The sequence below is a fragment of the Diorhabda carinulata genome, chromosome 2 (genome assembly GCF_026250575.1).
Source record: "Diorhabda carinulata isolate Delta chromosome 2, icDioCari1.1, whole genome shotgun sequence".
Classification (NCBI taxonomy): Eukaryota; Metazoa; Arthropoda; class Insecta; order Coleoptera; family Chrysomelidae; genus Diorhabda; species Diorhabda carinulata.
Genome location: NC_079461.1, coordinates 27,250,083 through 27,267,039, shown reverse-complemented (window position 1 = coordinate 27,267,039; position 16,957 = coordinate 27,250,083). Strand labels below are relative to the sequence as shown.

General features: G+C 30.9%; 2 protein-coding genes across 3 annotated transcripts; both read right to left on the bottom strand.

The window, feature by feature from the left end:
• Window positions 1-1,522: 1,522 nt before the first annotated feature.
• On the bottom strand, window positions 1,523-11,191 carry LOC130904166 (alkyldihydroxyacetonephosphate synthase). The gene is made up of 9 exons (XM_057816760.1): window positions 10,953-11,191; window positions 9,846-9,935; window positions 8,687-8,876; window positions 6,726-6,994; window positions 4,301-4,455; window positions 3,801-4,063; window positions 3,417-3,737; window positions 1,909-2,150; window positions 1,523-1,831 (listed from the first exon to the last, which is right to left on the bottom strand). Exons 1-9 carry the CDS (start codon window positions 11,015-11,017, stop codon window positions 1,633-1,635), a joined length of 1,794 nt encoding a protein of 597 aa, XP_057672743.1. The 5' UTR covers window positions 11,018-11,191; the 3' UTR covers window positions 1,523-1,632.
• Window positions 11,192-12,154: 963 nt separating this feature from the next.
• Window positions 12,155-13,879, bottom strand: LOC130904165 (thioredoxin, mitochondrial). Of its 2 annotated transcripts, XM_057816757.1 has the most exons (3): window positions 13,743-13,873; window positions 12,804-13,003; window positions 12,155-12,753 (listed from the first exon to the last, which is right to left on the bottom strand). In XM_057816757.1, the coding sequence occupies exon 3, from the start codon at window positions 12,609-12,611 to the stop codon at window positions 12,222-12,224; it is 390 nt and encodes a 129-aa protein (XP_057672740.1). In that variant the 5' UTR covers window positions 12,612-12,753; window positions 12,804-13,003; window positions 13,743-13,873; the 3' UTR covers window positions 12,155-12,221. The 2 variants fall into 2 exon arrangements, with proteins under 2 accessions (XP_057672740.1, XP_057672742.1); XM_057816759.1 differs by lacking the exon at window positions 12,804-13,003 and having other exon boundaries at window positions 13,743-13,879.
• Between the last annotated feature and the right edge of the window lie 3,078 nt (window positions 13,880-16,957).

Sequence of the window (16,957 nt, the reverse complement as noted above, 5' to 3'; positions counted from 1 at the left end):
TAAATTGTCAGATATTGAGCCTAACTTTGAATTGCTTTGTACTATCGAACAGCCACAAATATCCCATGAAGAGTTTTTCCGAATATGAAAAATAAGAACAAGTTTGTTAAATTTATCTTGTTTTATAGTCATCCATAATTTTAGTCTTATTAATGTTTTATTTAAATGTTTCACGATTAATATAATCAATTATTCTGTAGTATGAAAATCTATATTCTATATATAAGTTTACTGCTTTTTTTACCTCTCATTAATGATTACATAAGATGTTCGTCAAATTTTTTCGGACCTTTGTGTTCGCGAGGAAAAAAAGGCTCTGATCTAGAAATATATGTTAATAAAAATTAACAGTTCAAAATTAGGAATGAAAAAGACGAAAAATATTTATTTGGACGGACCGTTGCCTGTTCAGTATTCTTTAGGTGACTATAAATCTTCGTTGACTTAATCGGTTACCCCGACTACTCTGATACCCGTTTTCGCGATGTTCGTTGGTCCGGTACAGCATCTCTGTAATAATCAAACTGCACCAATTTAAATGGAATGTATAGTATATGTATATAGGATACGTAGATGAAGTTCAACTGATTGTTTCATGCAAGTTCTCGCACTTGCGACACTATCGGTTTGGTGTCATTTTCATTGCGTACAAGTTGCAAGGAAGAAATGAGTTTCTCCTCTGCTGATATTACTTCTCGTCCCAAGGATTTCTTATTTTTCTTAGGAGTTTGTCAAATTTTTCTTCGTTCATTCTCAAATATGAATTTGTATGTTTTCTCGTCTAATTCTATAGATAACTATGTTTTTCCTTATCCTCTCTGTCCAGGGCTTGGCCCACCATCACCTAGGCGCTTTTTTCTGCCCATCAGACTCCAAAAGCAAGGCAGCAGTCTATAAACCGACTATTTTGATTATTAGTGGCGACCATGATGCAATTGGAAGAGACTTGCTAATGTCGAGCAACGTGCAATATTTTGACCTTTTAAAGAATTGTATGTAATTTCTTGCACGTTGTCTTGCTTCATGTCAAGCGGCTTTAACAATTGTGATTTTCACATGAAAATTTGGTAGACTTAAAATATGTACTTAAATTTTGCCGTTCTTGAAATATTCCATTTTTGCGAAAATGTAGAGTTTGCATAAAAGTCTGATCTTGATGAAGAGAATTAATTTGGATAAGTGAGGTTAACAACAGTGAATATTTGTTACTATAGAATAATAGTGCTTTTAATAATGTATCAAAATTTTGCAACAAAAAAACTTCAACACAAATGTTTAGTAGTCGTGGATAAAGTCTAGTATTCTACTCGCTAGCGATCTTTTTAATTCTGGACAAGTGCTCGTCCTATTAGTGTCTAATGAGTCACGAGCGCAAGTAAGAGGAATAAATCACCGAGTAAGTGAATAATATACTAATATGACGATCATTTGTCAGGAATTAAAAATATCTATAGTAGCCTTACTTCAATACAGATCAAAGGTTGTCAATAGATTACTCTCCATTAATTGAATAATAAAAATATTTCATTTTAAATATTTATTGGAAATTATTTGAGTACTTATAACTTATGTGATCATTAGTAGTCTTACTGGTAACATCAATTTGCAAAACTCGTAAAAAACAAAAATCCCTTATAATTTAGACTTTGTTAGGTTGTTTGTAGCGAAAATATTTTTAGGATCTAATTCCCTTTTTGCTGCAAAATAAAGATCTACTCCTACGTCTGATACAGTAGCTGGATACCATTTTTGTCGCAGTTTCCCGACACCGTGGTGATGAGATATACTACCTCCACATGCAACAATCTCATCCCTAGCTTTTGTCTCCAACCTATAAAACAAAAAAATCAAGATTTAGAATTATTTAGAATAATTTTGTAATTATAATTTTTGTCTTTATCAAGTTACCTGTTATGTAGAGTTACTGGATCTCCCAATCCAGAGTGGTTGAAACCTAGATAGAAATAAATAACGCATCCAGCATCATAGGTTTGAGTGATGCGGCAGTTTATTAAATAATGTTTTATTTTCAATTGACGGCATTCTTCTGCTACCACTTTTTTTACATTTTTCACCAACAAAAGAGCTCGATCCCAAGGAACTGATGTTTCGAACGATTCAGCTACAACGTCGTATTGAAGTCCAAGATCCTAAAACAAAATCAAATTCTATCTGCTTCATTATATATGACAAATTTTACTTGTGCAGATAATTATATTCCTTGTCAGATTCAATGGAGTATAGAAAAAAATACTTGCCAAGAAACTAGTTACGAATTTTTTTTGTAGATTCTAAATGCTTTTCAATTTCCAGATTTTAGTAGCTTTATTTATTTCTGGCAGATTATTGTTACTACATACGAAGAAATTTGACCGAATTGCGACACTTCTTCCCCGTAGCGTTTATGACAGGTAGAAATATTTGAGTTCAAAAGATAGGTGGAAAAACACTAATCTAACAATTCATTAAAAGCTGATCTAGTAATGCTATAAGAAACAACAATAAGATTTTATTTTAGATATCCGTTATTCGGGAATGAAAAGAAACTAGGTCAGTATACTTGTCAAAAAAAAAGCGCAAAAGCCTTTTACTGTTATGTCTGGAATCTGGAATCTTTTGGTGGTATAGAAAATGCACTTACAAGAATGAGTTTCAGGAAAAGAATCTGTGACTGTCATGGAAGCACCCAATGCAGTTAGGTCTCGTAAAAAATAATCACATAGTAGCAAACAAATGCAGGAAAGGCTTTTGAACGAAAAACGAAGAGCGTTTGTGTAGTCTCAACTTTGGAGCTCTTTATAAAATTTTTTTGTAACACTTTATTATCAAAAAATGATAAACAAAAAGTTTCATATGGAATTGTAATAAAGAAAAGGAGAAAAAACTATTCAATTATGCTTCATTTTTTACCCTAATAACCGTAGTAGTCTCTTAAAATCATGATTATTTTCTTCTTTTTATTTCTGAAATACAGAATTAATGACACCGTAATGGACAGAAGCATTATATGCACATATTTTGCCCACGTATTAAGCACAACATTGCGGGGAGTTGTCATCGAGTAGCCATCGATCAACGCGAGAGCGATCTCAGTAGGTAGAACAATGAAAGGTGCGCGACCAATGACGGTTTCCGCGCTTTTTGACGAATTAAAATACTTTAGTTTTCATTAATTGTAATCACTTGTGAATCAGTTTTCATTGTTTAAATTCTATATCAATAAAGTGTTTTTCATATACCCGACGAAATCCCTACACTTTATAATAGTAATTGAATTATTATATAGCAAATCAGTGGAATGTATTTGGTGGCCACTTTTTTTGTTCAGGTTACGAATCTAGATAGATTCTCTAATTCCTACGTTTTCTTTTCATTCAAATATTAAAAATTTAAATTTGATTCCAACAAATACTTACTCTGATGTAAGCAATAACGAATGTCAGCATATAACCTCTTTCACCATTCTGCTCTCCCGCGGGGTAACCTCCATAACTTTTGGATAATTTATAAAGATTTTTTTCATTGGTTTTCACTTCATTTTCTTCTCCTTCGAATAAAAGAGTCATCACACACATATGATCAGGATCGAATCCTTTGATATTAGTGATGTAAAATTTTTTAATACCATCAATGACTAGCCCAAAATACGTAGATTCTGGTTTTAGCATTAAAGCAAATTTGAATTGTTCATTGTCCATTAAACGAATAGATGCCGGTTGCCATTTTCGTTTTGCAACCTAAACTCAAAAAGCAATTAAATTACAGGATAGTTGCCTTTTTTTCTTTCTTTCTCTACTTGCCTCTCTCATGAATTCAAAACCTTTTTCAAATGATGGGAAAACTATGCTTCCATATTTCTTACATTTTGGTAATAATCTAATTTTTAGAATAACCTCGGTAATGATACCCAAGGAACCTTCAGATCCCATGACTATGTGGTTAAAATCAGGACCACAACTGAGACGTGGAACTTGACAATTTTTTTGAAGAACTCCTTTGGCTGTTACCATTTTTAGCTGTACTACAAGATCTTCTATGTTACCATACATATTTTTTTTCATACCTATAATCAAATAAAACATTGATTATGTAATTAGTCTCAGTAAAAAAATTTTTTATCATTTCATAACAGCTCCATCTTGTATTTATTCATAAACAGCAAGTTGGTAAATTTTTATTTCTGCATAAAGTCATTGTTGAGAGTTGCAGAACTTTTGTTGACGCGTACATCTTGAGTTAATTTTAAGTACGACCATTGTAGAAACAGAAATGTATAATATTAATAGTTATATCAACACACCTGAAGCTCTGGTTGCCACCCAACCTCCAAGTGTAGAAAATTCGTAGCTATCAGGTTCATGTCCAGTAGTATATCCGAATTTTTTCAATTCCCTCTCCATATCCTGTCCTACAATTCCACATTCAAAACAAGCGACTAAATTCTTATCATCTATCCTAAAAAATATTTCACCTTGATATTCAATATATATGAGAATATTTCGAGAAGTGTCTGATTGACAACAACATAGTGAAAATTCAAAAAACTGATTAGTGTTACATAGATAATTCAATGACTGAAGACTAGTACATTAACAAACAAATATGGATCAACAATTAATATAAACTCAGGCACGTCATTTTTCAAATCACTCTATAGTTAGTAAACGTGTCATTCTAAAGGAGAAAATACCAAAACCTGTTCTACAAAAATATAAAATAACAATTACAGACAAAATTTAGTTCTTGGCCATCGTAAATTTAAACTATTTCGTTGTGTATCTTGATATTCTACTTATAGATTAGCAATACAACTCCCATTTTAAATCAATACCACGCCACCACCAACAATCCTTAGGTGATTCACTGACCAAAATATAAATGAAGATGGATCTCTATACCCTATACTGATATATTTGAAGTTAATGTTTATAATAATAGAAGAACTGACCGCTGAAAAAGTCACCTGATCGGTTTAAGGTCCACCAATGACTCAAATAGATGCAAATCTCTTATAGTCTGACCAGTTAAAGGACATATATTGTTGGGAGAAGGTAGTTGAATACTACCTAGATGAAAATAGTGATTTAGGAGTCTTAGTCTCCAACCAGTCACTGGACTGGGCAACCATTTTTCGATTTTTGTATAGTTGCTTAGTTTATTATTTAGTTTTCTTGGTAATACTATGTCAGATTTCAGTAGATGACATGGAAAATCAGTGCTTTGGTAACTGTTGGTTTATGGCAATGAATACGTTTTTTCCAGGTCCAACAATGACTCAAATAGAGACGCATATGTTATAGTCTGACCAGTTAAATGACATATAAGGTAGTATTCAAATTGATGAAAATATTGATATAGGAGTCTTAGGTCCCCAGCCAGTCACTTGACTAGGCAACCATTTTTTAATTTTTGTATAGTTGCTTGGTTTATTTGTTAAAGCATGATTTCAGCATCAAATGAAAGCTTGAACTTGCTCCTTTTCTGGTTAGTGTATTGGTGTCTTAATTTTCTTTGTTAACAGCATTATTTCGGCAAAATAACCCTAATACCTTCTCCAAGTTGCTTCCCATATATATACCAAAGTGCCCCAATGTCGGCAATTATATTTGTAAAAGGTGGCTCGTAATCTTGGTACTCAAGTTAGTGGGCCACCCCATCATTTTTAAAAATAATGAACGCAAATTCTAGAAATTTTGTTGTTGAGCCTGTCAGAATTTATTTTTTTATAAACTGGCCCTTTAACTTTACAGACCAAATGAATTGTTCATCTGGACTATTCATGAAAAAGAGCAGCACTAATTTAAAATATAGCTGTTAATATAACAGCACCTGGATGACCGAGCTTTGCTCGGTATTTTGTGTTAGAATCTGGAACCTTTGGCGATATTCATATCTTCAGTCCCTGAAGACCATAACATGGTTATCGAAACGCGATTCAGATAGTATAAACGTGAGTGTTGGTGTAAACAGTGTATTCAGTATGTGAACTGGTTATTTAAAAAAAATCATGAGTGCAATTAGTTTGATATTTTTGTCATCATGGTTTTAATTTTTAAATCGGGTCTTAATCTAATACTTCCTTCCATACTATATTGCGGATATATCGAAGATTGTCATTTGGAAGATAAACTTTTAACGTAGTTGGTCGCTCAACCCTAGAAAATGCCACACGAATACCAGATTTTGCATTTAACTGATTAAAACCCACATTTCTATTTCATTCTTATTTGTAACGCTTAGCTGCCACAGCTCTAGCGCCAATCATAGCTTCCATACTGGGACGTTTTTCGAATTGGAAGGATAATGATTATTAAATATTACTCCATTCATTTGCAGTGTCAGATATAGAGCATAGCAATCCACCTTTTTAAACCTTAATACCATCTATACGAAAAAAGGACCAATAGAATCATGATAAGTACTTACACAATCCATGAATCCAGAAGACCTAAAAAACGACAGAATCAACTATAACGATATAAATAAAAAAATATAACCGATATAAGGAGTTCTCATTACAAATTGAATCGAAATCAATTTCGCCACTAGTGTTAAAACAATGAAATCTGTAAGATTTTAAATAATTCATTTAGGATAGTGGAAGATTCAGATCAGTCTTGATCCTCCATATAATAATAAAATAGTACATCAAATTGAAATCTACACAAAAAATCGAATCCTAAAATAATAGCCATGCTAATAATACAGAAAAATAATCTACTTACCATAAAATTCTATTCATTTGTGATGTGTCAAGAGATATAATTGTTCTAGTTTCATTTTTAGGGCATTCAGGAGCTCCAGACACAGATGTGCCACCACCAAATGCAATAATAACAATATTATTTTCGTGTGCAAAAGAAACTATTTTTACAACATCATCATGACAAGTCGGCCAAAGAACCACATCTGGTATTCGTTCATATGTCGAATTTTGTATTTTGTAAATTTCATGCATAGTTTGACCATGTGATCTAAGTAACCTGTCGATAACCTGAAAAGGAAGCAACTAATCACAACAATAGTATTCTGTAATTATGAATTGTATTACTTCTGCACTAACAGTCACAATAAGGGAAGGAAAGTACTACTTTTCCTACCGAGAATGAAGTACTCATTCAAGGGAGAAAAAAGCGCTTATTCCCATGTTATACATATGATTTTTCTGCGTTCCTCAAATAACAACTCATTTTTAAATAATTTATTTATGAAACTAACAAACAATATTTATTACAAAACTAAAACTTCTGCATCGCACATATATCTAATCTGTGGAAGAATAATTATTTATACTAATGTTAATTTTCATTATTATTCAGCTGATATCACCTGAGGTACTCGTACTTGGCTGATTACAATCAATTTGGTTAACTTCCTCCCAGAATTAGAAATTTGTTTCGTTTTTGCAAAAAATTGCTGCACATATCCTTCAGCTATATTCTTAGACTTCCAACATCTGTGTTGCTTTTAAGCAAGAATGTCTCCTCCAGAATTTGCAAGTAAACTTGCCAAGGTTGTTCTGAAACTACGCCCGGTATAATTTACTGCATTAGGTAGTTTTAAAATTTCTGCAATTTTTGTTTAGGAATTTTAGCAATAGTATTTTTTCCAATCATTTAGTTGATACATTTTCCTTCTCTATAGCAGACAAATAAACATGCCTGATCTTTTTTAGGATATACCAATAGATATTTTCTATTAATGTCAATATAATTAAAGCCATTCCATGATATCACTTTTACATCTACTCTCCAGGGAGGAAAAGTACGATTTTTCTTCCTACAATGAGGTCTGGAAATGTATACTTTCGATAAAGATAGGCGGAAAAAACATACAGGGTGTTTCTATATTCAACCGACAACGCTCTACCACAGAGAGATCTCAATAAATGATTCATTTTGATATAGGAATACGCACCCTTATGGGGCCTAGTTGCTGAGATATAGGGTGTTCAAAATTTTATATCAAAATCAAAAATTTGCCATAAATCAAGAACGCCTTTAATTTCTTTTTTCAAATTTGGTGATCAATATGCTCCTTAATAAAGTAATATTTTGACATAAACAAACTTTAGAAACATTTAACCAGTGGCGCGCTGTCAGGATTAGTTGTCACTTTCATCAATGTTTTTTTAGTAAGTAGTTCAAAATAAATAAAACTTATTCATAATCTCTTAGTAGTTGTTCAAACTGTTTTGTCATTGAAAAACGTCAAATTCGAATTATGAATAATTTTCATTTGTTTTGAACTACTTACTCTTAATCATTATTAGAAATTAAATGAATAATTAATTAATTTGTAAATTACTTACGTGTTTGCAGACTTTTGTCTAGGGGCAAATTTATACAACACCGTTCATTTTAGCTCTATAAAAGGTTATTCGTTTTTTAACCAAAAATAATCAGGCAATTTAAAACAAAATTAGAAAACATTTACTCCAGTAGCATAAAAAATAAGGGGATGAAAGTGACAACTAACCCTGACAGCGCGCCACTGGTAAAATGTTTCCAAAGTTTGTTTATGTCAAAATACTACTTTATTAAGGAGTATATTGGTCACCAAATTTGAAAAGAAAATTTGAAACTGTTCTTGATTTATGGCAAATTTGTGATTTATTTAAACCTGAAGACCTGCCTAACAATGTAAGTTGTTAGAGGTTAACAAACTAAGCATAAATCAAACTAACCTTTGTGGAATATGAAATTCCAAGACTAGCAATTTTTTCCATAACATCTTTGGTAACGTTTGGTTTTTGGTACTGATTTTCAGTGGGTAAACCCTGTATTTTTCTTGGTTTTTGTGTACCTAGATCTATGTTGAGTGTATCACGTACCCACCCAGCTACATGGGGTAATCGTACTTCACCAATTAAGTACCTAAAAAGCTGATGCTATTTAATCAAATTTACATCACTTCAAATAGAAAATTATGTGGCAGAAAATATCTATTCTATTTTATCAACCAGAAGCTGACATTCATTAATCTAGGTGCAGCTTGAGACCTAAGGCAGTCAGTAATAGTGAATTTAACCTTCCTCTAGGTGCTTAGGCTTTTGCAACACCACCAAGCGCTAGTTGTATTCTGGATACAACTTTTGTTCTATCTCACTATTTTGATTACACAATGTATAACAAACTGCCTTCACTAACACCTTCCATGGCATTCAAACAATATTCACGTATTATTTTGGAATGTTTCCCACACAAAAATGCTGAACACTTTTCAAACGACTTTATACTGTTTGATTTTTTCAATTTGAACTGTATCTGAAGATGTAGCAGACGTCTCTTCAGCGTCTTCAACAGCTCTTTTCTGATGACGAAGACTTAGGAAATCTGTCACATTAATAAGAAGGTTTTTTCTGCCTGGTCAATCGTTCACCTGTTCTAGAGACAGATCTTTGAAAAAAAAATACCTTTTGGCGCACAATATGGATGGCTGTTGACAACTTTCATTTCAATGTTAACTGTTCACTGAATGACTGAAATTTACTTTTACTCTTTTGTTGTAGAGGATAAATAGCAGGTACAATAAATAGAACACAAAAAGTCAGCGAAAATTTCTATTTTCTAACAATAACGATAGGACCTCTCTGCTATCCAACAAAGTAGCGCCCGTTGAAAGGTTAAAATACAAATATTCTCTTGTAGTTGATTCTTATCATGGTAGTTTTGCCGATAAAACAGGATAATTTTCCTGATGTTACAAATTTGTTATTGCTTTATCAAATTTTCAACCCATAGTAATGTTTTTTTAGAAATTTTGGGTTTAATCTGATTGCGAAAACAAAATTGAGATTTTTAAACTATCAATTACAATATATTATTTATTTCAGCACAGCTTACCTTTTTCCTGAAAAATATACTTCAGGTCCTTCATTCACCACAAATTGTGAATCTTTATAACCCCAACCATTCCATTTAAGTAGTTCTTGCCTAAATCAAGATATACTTAATCTAATATCTATTATTAAAGTGTGTTAGATCTATTGTTGCACTTACTTAAACAGTCAAGCTAAATGAAAATTACATTTTACAGATTACATTGCCTCTTCTATTTCGAAATTTTATATAAAAATCATCAAATAAGTCGTCAAAGAAACAAGTTTATATATTAGTTGCAGGGTAATAGTTAATAGTTTAACTGTTTTAGATATTAAAAAGAGGGTTAGAAAGTAGTTACTATATTGATATATCGAAAGACCAAAATAACTAGAGCATTTTTCAATAATAATCAATATAAAATAAAAATACACACATGAGATATGTGTTGTTTGTTAACCAATCCAAATTTTGACTAGCACAAGATGAGATGTAAAATAGTTTATAGAAGTAGATATAAATTGGAATATCTTTGAGAAGAATAAAAAGTGTCTTTAGGGTATCCTTTATTATTGCTGGAAGTAATTTCATTGAAGGTTCTGTAGTATTCAATGAAATTTTCATTATAATACTTTCTTAGATGCTAACTTAATTCAGCATGAGCTATTTAAATTCAAAAATGAGAAATTTGGAGTATTGATCATTTAGAAGCTTCTAAAATTCAATATATACAATATTCAAACAAATGATATAATTCCAAGGTTTAACAGGATATACGATAAGATTAATGGTAGTGATAAAAGTAAAATCTCATTTCAAAGTTTTTTTTAATACTGATATAAAAATTTGTTAAAAGTTGTAACATTTTTACAAATTAGTAAATACAATAAATGAAAATGAGAACAAACAGATTAGAAAAACGTCATGATGAAAATAATAAACACAACAATTATCGCTAAGGATACATCTAATTATATTCTCGAGTAATTACCATCAATGAGCATTGTTTATTAATTACCTGAGTATTAATCATATTCATCTCTATATGATACATAAGTGAAGCAATCTAATAATAAAAAAGTTGACTTTTACTTTCAATTAGAAATTAATATAATTATGTTCGGACCTTACCGATTTTTGGGTATAGCACTTTTGACTGTTATAGGGCCTTGTAATGGTGCTTTTTTATTCGACATTCTACAAATTTATATTAAAAATCTACAACAGCAATACACTACCCACTTATTCAAAAATTATTTAATAATATTCACTAGGTTAGTTTACTATACTTTTTGTAGAGATGTTATAACGAGTTGCAGTTATTTCGTTACTGTCATCCAATACCACTTCATGCAAACTCCGCGGGTACGGTAAACAGCAAAATTACGTGAAAAATATGAAATTCACGGAAATTAATACTTCCATAATAAAATTATCCAAATCAAATTATTGCAATAAATGAGTCCAGACCATGGAAATAGAGGAGGTCTTTTCATACTTCCATAGAATCAATTCACGCTATTTACTTACCTTAGACGGTACTGGGTAGTTATTTATTAACTAAATACGTCCTACTCTACAATGATTTTATGCCTTGCTTCTAGCAAACTTACAACATTGTCGGAGAATAATCGATTTTAGAAGAATAACGCGAATAAAACATGCATTATCTATAACGTCGGATTTTGGGAGGGTCTAAAGGGGACTGAAGCCCCGAGACCCAATCAAGTGGGGGTCTCGCAAAATTACTAATTTGATCAATCATTATAAAAGCAATATTGAATCGTAGCAAAATTTGCATTTTCTTCGAACATTTTTTTGAGTTAATTTTTATTTCATTGAGTGGGACTTGGGTTAGGTAAAACGTTCGTCAGACAGTGTAATCGTGAGTGGTGGTATAAACAGTGTGTTCAGTATCTTTTAATTGTACAGGTTGTCCATTTAAAAGTCATAATGTTTGAATGTATAATTCAGAAAATATACTCAAATTTAAGTTCTGATTTCGCAACTTTAAAGGCGTATAACAAAGCGAGGGGTCGTATGAGAAAATTTTGTCTGTCACTGCAATATTTTCACGTCATCTACTCATTCCCGAATTTTTTGATTTAAGTTCTGGACTCTGTATATGTGAATAAAAAATTTAGTTTTATTGAAAACATATTTCTGTTTATTTATGGGAAACAATAGAAGCTTTTTTAGTGTAGCTATCTATTTTTTAATATTAACTAAGGGGTTCTTTCCCATGATTTAAAGACATTTTTTTCTTTAATGTCTTAATATTTTTGTATTGACACCATACTCACAATATTATGGGGGTTTAAATACAGTTTCGGTTCAATTTAAAAACTTTATTAATATTCACTGAAAAAACTAGCTAATATAATTAAAAACAATTTATTATTATAATTTTTGATCCAGTTTTTCAATCAATGTTTCAATCATATTTGCATCCACTAAACCAATAAATTTGTCAACTACCAAACCATCTCTAACAGCAATTACAGCTGGCACGGCTTTCACTTCAAAAGTTTCAACTAATTCAATGTTATGTTCTACATCTACTATAGCCAAATCTATATTGGTTTTATGTTCAATTAATTCTTTCATTTTTGGTGTTAATATATGACACGGTTCACACCATTCTGCATGGAAATTGACTATAACTGGAATACTAGAATTCATTACTTTTGATAGGAACTCATCGTTATTGGATATCTTTATTATTCTTTTCAAATTAGTGCTGGAAGAAAACAATCTCCTGGTTAAAAGGGAAATTGTAAATTTATTCATATTCACAGTAAAAACTTTGTATTGCGTCTGGATGTGTAGGGCTTGTACAATGTATAACAAAAAAACTTCCAAATCCAACTACACAACTTAATGATAATATTGACAGTAAAATGTTCTTGAATATAAAACAATAATCTTCTTCCTATAAAAAGAGAAAATAAATAAATAATAAGTATACTAGGAACAACTTACAATGTCCAATTTATTCAATTGGATTTCCTTATCAGTAGGGATAATTAATAATAAAATTGTTATCACAGTAGCCGTTCCTAATATTATCCAAGAAATGTTACTTTGTAATCGGACTCCAATTACAACAATAAATAATGTTATTATCCACAATATTGTTAAAATTAAAATACCTATTCCAATATTTCCAATAATGGTCATAACTAAAAAAAAGTTCATATCATACAAATGATTTTAATTTCTGGAAAGATAACAGTATTGATCATAAATGCACCCTCATACCATTATTATAGATAGTCTTAAACTACTGAAACGCACTAAATTAATGAAAGCCAATCAATAGTTGTGATTTTTTTCAAAAAGCAACTCATAGTCACCATAAACCATAAAAGTTTTGATGTAATTAGATGGGATTTTGATCTATCTATTATTTGTCCATGTCCTTCAACTGACATGGTTACTCTTTTCAATAAAATTTTACAATTATGAATAGATTTGCATATGTGCCCTGGAGTTATAGTTAATAGCAACAAATTGAAAACAAATGGATTGCTTGAGTTAAAATTTAAGAGCAGCTTATAAACAAACACTACTTGATAATGATTATCAGTTATCATTCTACTTTGTACAAGTATGATATATAAATCTTTCCCGTTTTGAGTGAATATTTAAAATGATGTCTATATTTAGTTTTATATTATTCTTAATAATAATGTTTTGATGGCTCCAACCTAAATAAAATCTTTTTGATTTTGATCGTATTTAAAAAGCATTCGTTGAACAATGTTATCTTGTCTATAATTATCAAACATGTAATTTTAGCAACTAAAAGTAAAGTAAATACAAATGAATTCATTTCATACCATTTCATTTATTTTTAGCTTGTTTCAATATGTGTTGTATTTCGAGGGTTTACGCAGTTTTATTATAAATATATCTTACCTAACAAATCTGTTTGTCATTATAAAAGGGCAACTGCATTTTAAAAACCGTTTTAACTGTTTTTAATTACAAAATACAATAACCTCAAAACACTTGCTAATATCTGACATTTCTATTATCTGTCATGTCGGTAGACAACTTCAGGAAATTCATTTCAGAAGACACGGAATAGATCATAGAACGAGAAAATATTTTCAAGTCATATATTATGTAATTCATTTTACAGTACAGTAGATATTAGTATTACAATTTGATTTGAGATTTTATTAAATTTTTTGTTTTATCAAATAAAATATTCCAAGTATACTTTTGCCTGCGTAAATCAGAGTTCTTATCGAATGTTTTTTTCAATTCAATAAATTAATTTGAGTTGAAGTAATTGTATACTTAATGTCCCTTCGGTTAATTGATATTCAGAAAGCTGCCATTATTGCCAAATTTGAAGATGACTGCCCATGTAGGAGTCCCCAGACTTGAACGACGGGGGTTAGCTTTGGCCAACGCTGAGAAATCAGGCCTTGGTAAACCAATAATGGCCTCGGTCATCCCATATTTACCCAAGTCTGGCTGAACTCTTGGTAACCCGACTTCGGCCATCCCATAGTCAGCCAGACTGGGCAGAACTCTGAATAACTATATAAAGTTTTGTTCTAATATCTTATCCATAATAGATATCTTGAAATTAAAAGTAATAATTTTTCATGAATAAAATTCTTTTATGCATATAAGACAATAAAACATAGAATAATATCACTTCGTTGTTTAATTATTATGTGTTATTTTTATGTATTAGTTAGTAGAGTGCATTAAAAGAAATTTGTCATAAAATTATAATTTTATTAACAATATATTAAAAATCTATTTTTACAAGCAACCAGGGATGCAGGCCAGTCTTGGGTTTATTAAGGCAACCAGGCCTGGTCCAGGCTGGCAAACTAAGCGAGAGAAATTGTTATCATCCAAGAGTCCCACCAAGTCTGGGCCAATAACGGCTTCCAAGTTAGGGTCAGAGTTGTACAGGGTCCTTCACGACGAGCTGAATCGTTTTCCGAAATGATTGTTTCAGCTAAAATAATTTCCGTTTTCGTAAACTTCCGGTTATACCGGAAGTGGACCCAAACTTCTTTATTTTAAGCGGAATCCTATGGTTTTTATTACATTTTTGGAATCTACGCAAAATTTTAATACATCTTTATATAAGACATCGTATGCCTAAAGTCCACAATTTTTTAATTATTTCACATTTTCGAAATTTTTGGACACATGCAGCTCTCCACTAAAAAATATATTTCTATTTGGACAAATAACACTTACAGCTTTCAAAATTTGTGAAAACCTTGATTTATTTATAAATTTATATTTATATAGGGTGTTCAGAAAATGGTACCGAATTTCGCTATATAAAAACTTCGAAAATTCAATTTTTTCAAATGGCAACCCCCATTTTCCTGTTTACCATTGGATTCTACACTTTAAATTAAGGGGACTACGTTAGTAAATTAATATATCTCAAATTAACGGCTTTTGTAGAAATTTGAAAAAACTGAATAACGAATAACAAAAGTTAACGTATCAAAAATTAAAATACTTCAGCCAATTAAAAAATATTTAAGAGGAGAAGAGCAAAACTAAACATTAAACTAAAGTAAATGTTCTAATTGGTTGCCTCCAATTTCCAAACATTTATGGATTCTTCTTAAAAACACGTGTTGATTGCCGTTTCGAATTCCTTGCGATGAAAAAGTTCAAAATGCATTCCGAACTATTTTCTTCTTTTGTAGTTAGCCGCGAAGCATACACGATATCTTTTATACGACCCTAAAGAAAAAAATATAATGGGGTGATATCCGGTGAACGGGGAGGCCATTGATACGGTCCATTGTGTGCTATCCATCGGTCCTCAAAATGAGTCTGTAAATAGTTATTTACAAGCGCTCTACCGTGTGGTGGGCCTTTGACGTGCTGATACCAATTCAGATTTAGTGGGTGTAAATAATTTTCTAGTATTTCTAGATATCTGTAACCTGAAATAAACAAAAATTTGAAGTTAAATTCTCATCAAATTGTCATCAAAATGTACCACCAGCTAGGTGTTAATACGAGTACCGTAGACAGAGTGAAGAAGCGATAGGAACAAGACGGGACAAATTCTTCACGACAATGTGAGCTCCCACAACTCAGTTAAAAAAAGTTTTTAAACGGTCAAAACATCGAAGTTATGTATTATCCGCCGTACAGTCCTTTTTTGGCAATCAATGATTTCTTCTTATTTTCGCAGATCAAAAATAAATCGCGAATTCCAAATCATATTTGCAAAACATCATTAGCCAATGTTGATATAATTAATAAAAAATAAGTGCAAAATTAATATTTTCCATTATCTGATAAAATTTATATTAAAGATTGTAGAAATTTATAGTAATTTTTGAATTAAAATCCATTGTGTGTTATCTAACCAGTTAGTCGTTAATTTTTAAAAAGTTAGTTTTAACTAGTTTTTGTTCATTTTAATTAAAATTGCAGTAATTGTTATATTTTAGTAATATGCAGTTGAAATATTAAGCATAGAAATAATAACGTTATTCATTTATTTTGTTTTTAATGAAAAAAGTAAATATAATCGATAATTTAGGATAATCAAATATTGTAGTTTATCGATTTTTAAGCAGATAAAATAATTTGTATTACCCCCATTATTAAAGCAACCTTCAATTACAGAATGTAATGAAAAGGCCATAGATTTATTTAATATCTTACCTGTGTTGCAAGTTATTTATCATTAGATACTCTAGTTTTTTAGTTTTTTATACAATTTAGCACAAAATGAACATTGAAAAATCTTCGCACGCAAACAATGAAGTTCGAATCATATTTATTTTGTTTCAAATACTACTTCTATTCATACATTTTTTCAGTTGAGAAATAAATCTAAGGCTTATATGCTCTGAGTAGATGCTGCGTGCATTCCAACAGCAGAATCCCGGGTTCGATTCTGGTTTGAAAAAATTCATTTTTGCTAGAAAAAGTTTTCACTTTCCACTTTTTTTAGCTGAAAACTTGCTTTCCGTCTCAGAATTCTCCTAATTGTTCATAATTTTCTAACCTCATACATTGATGTAAGGTAATCGAACTTCTAAGCATTGAAGTATACTAACAAAGTCAATTCAGAAAATGTAATGTTTTTCTTTTCCATTTTAGAGTCCAAAAAAATTCAT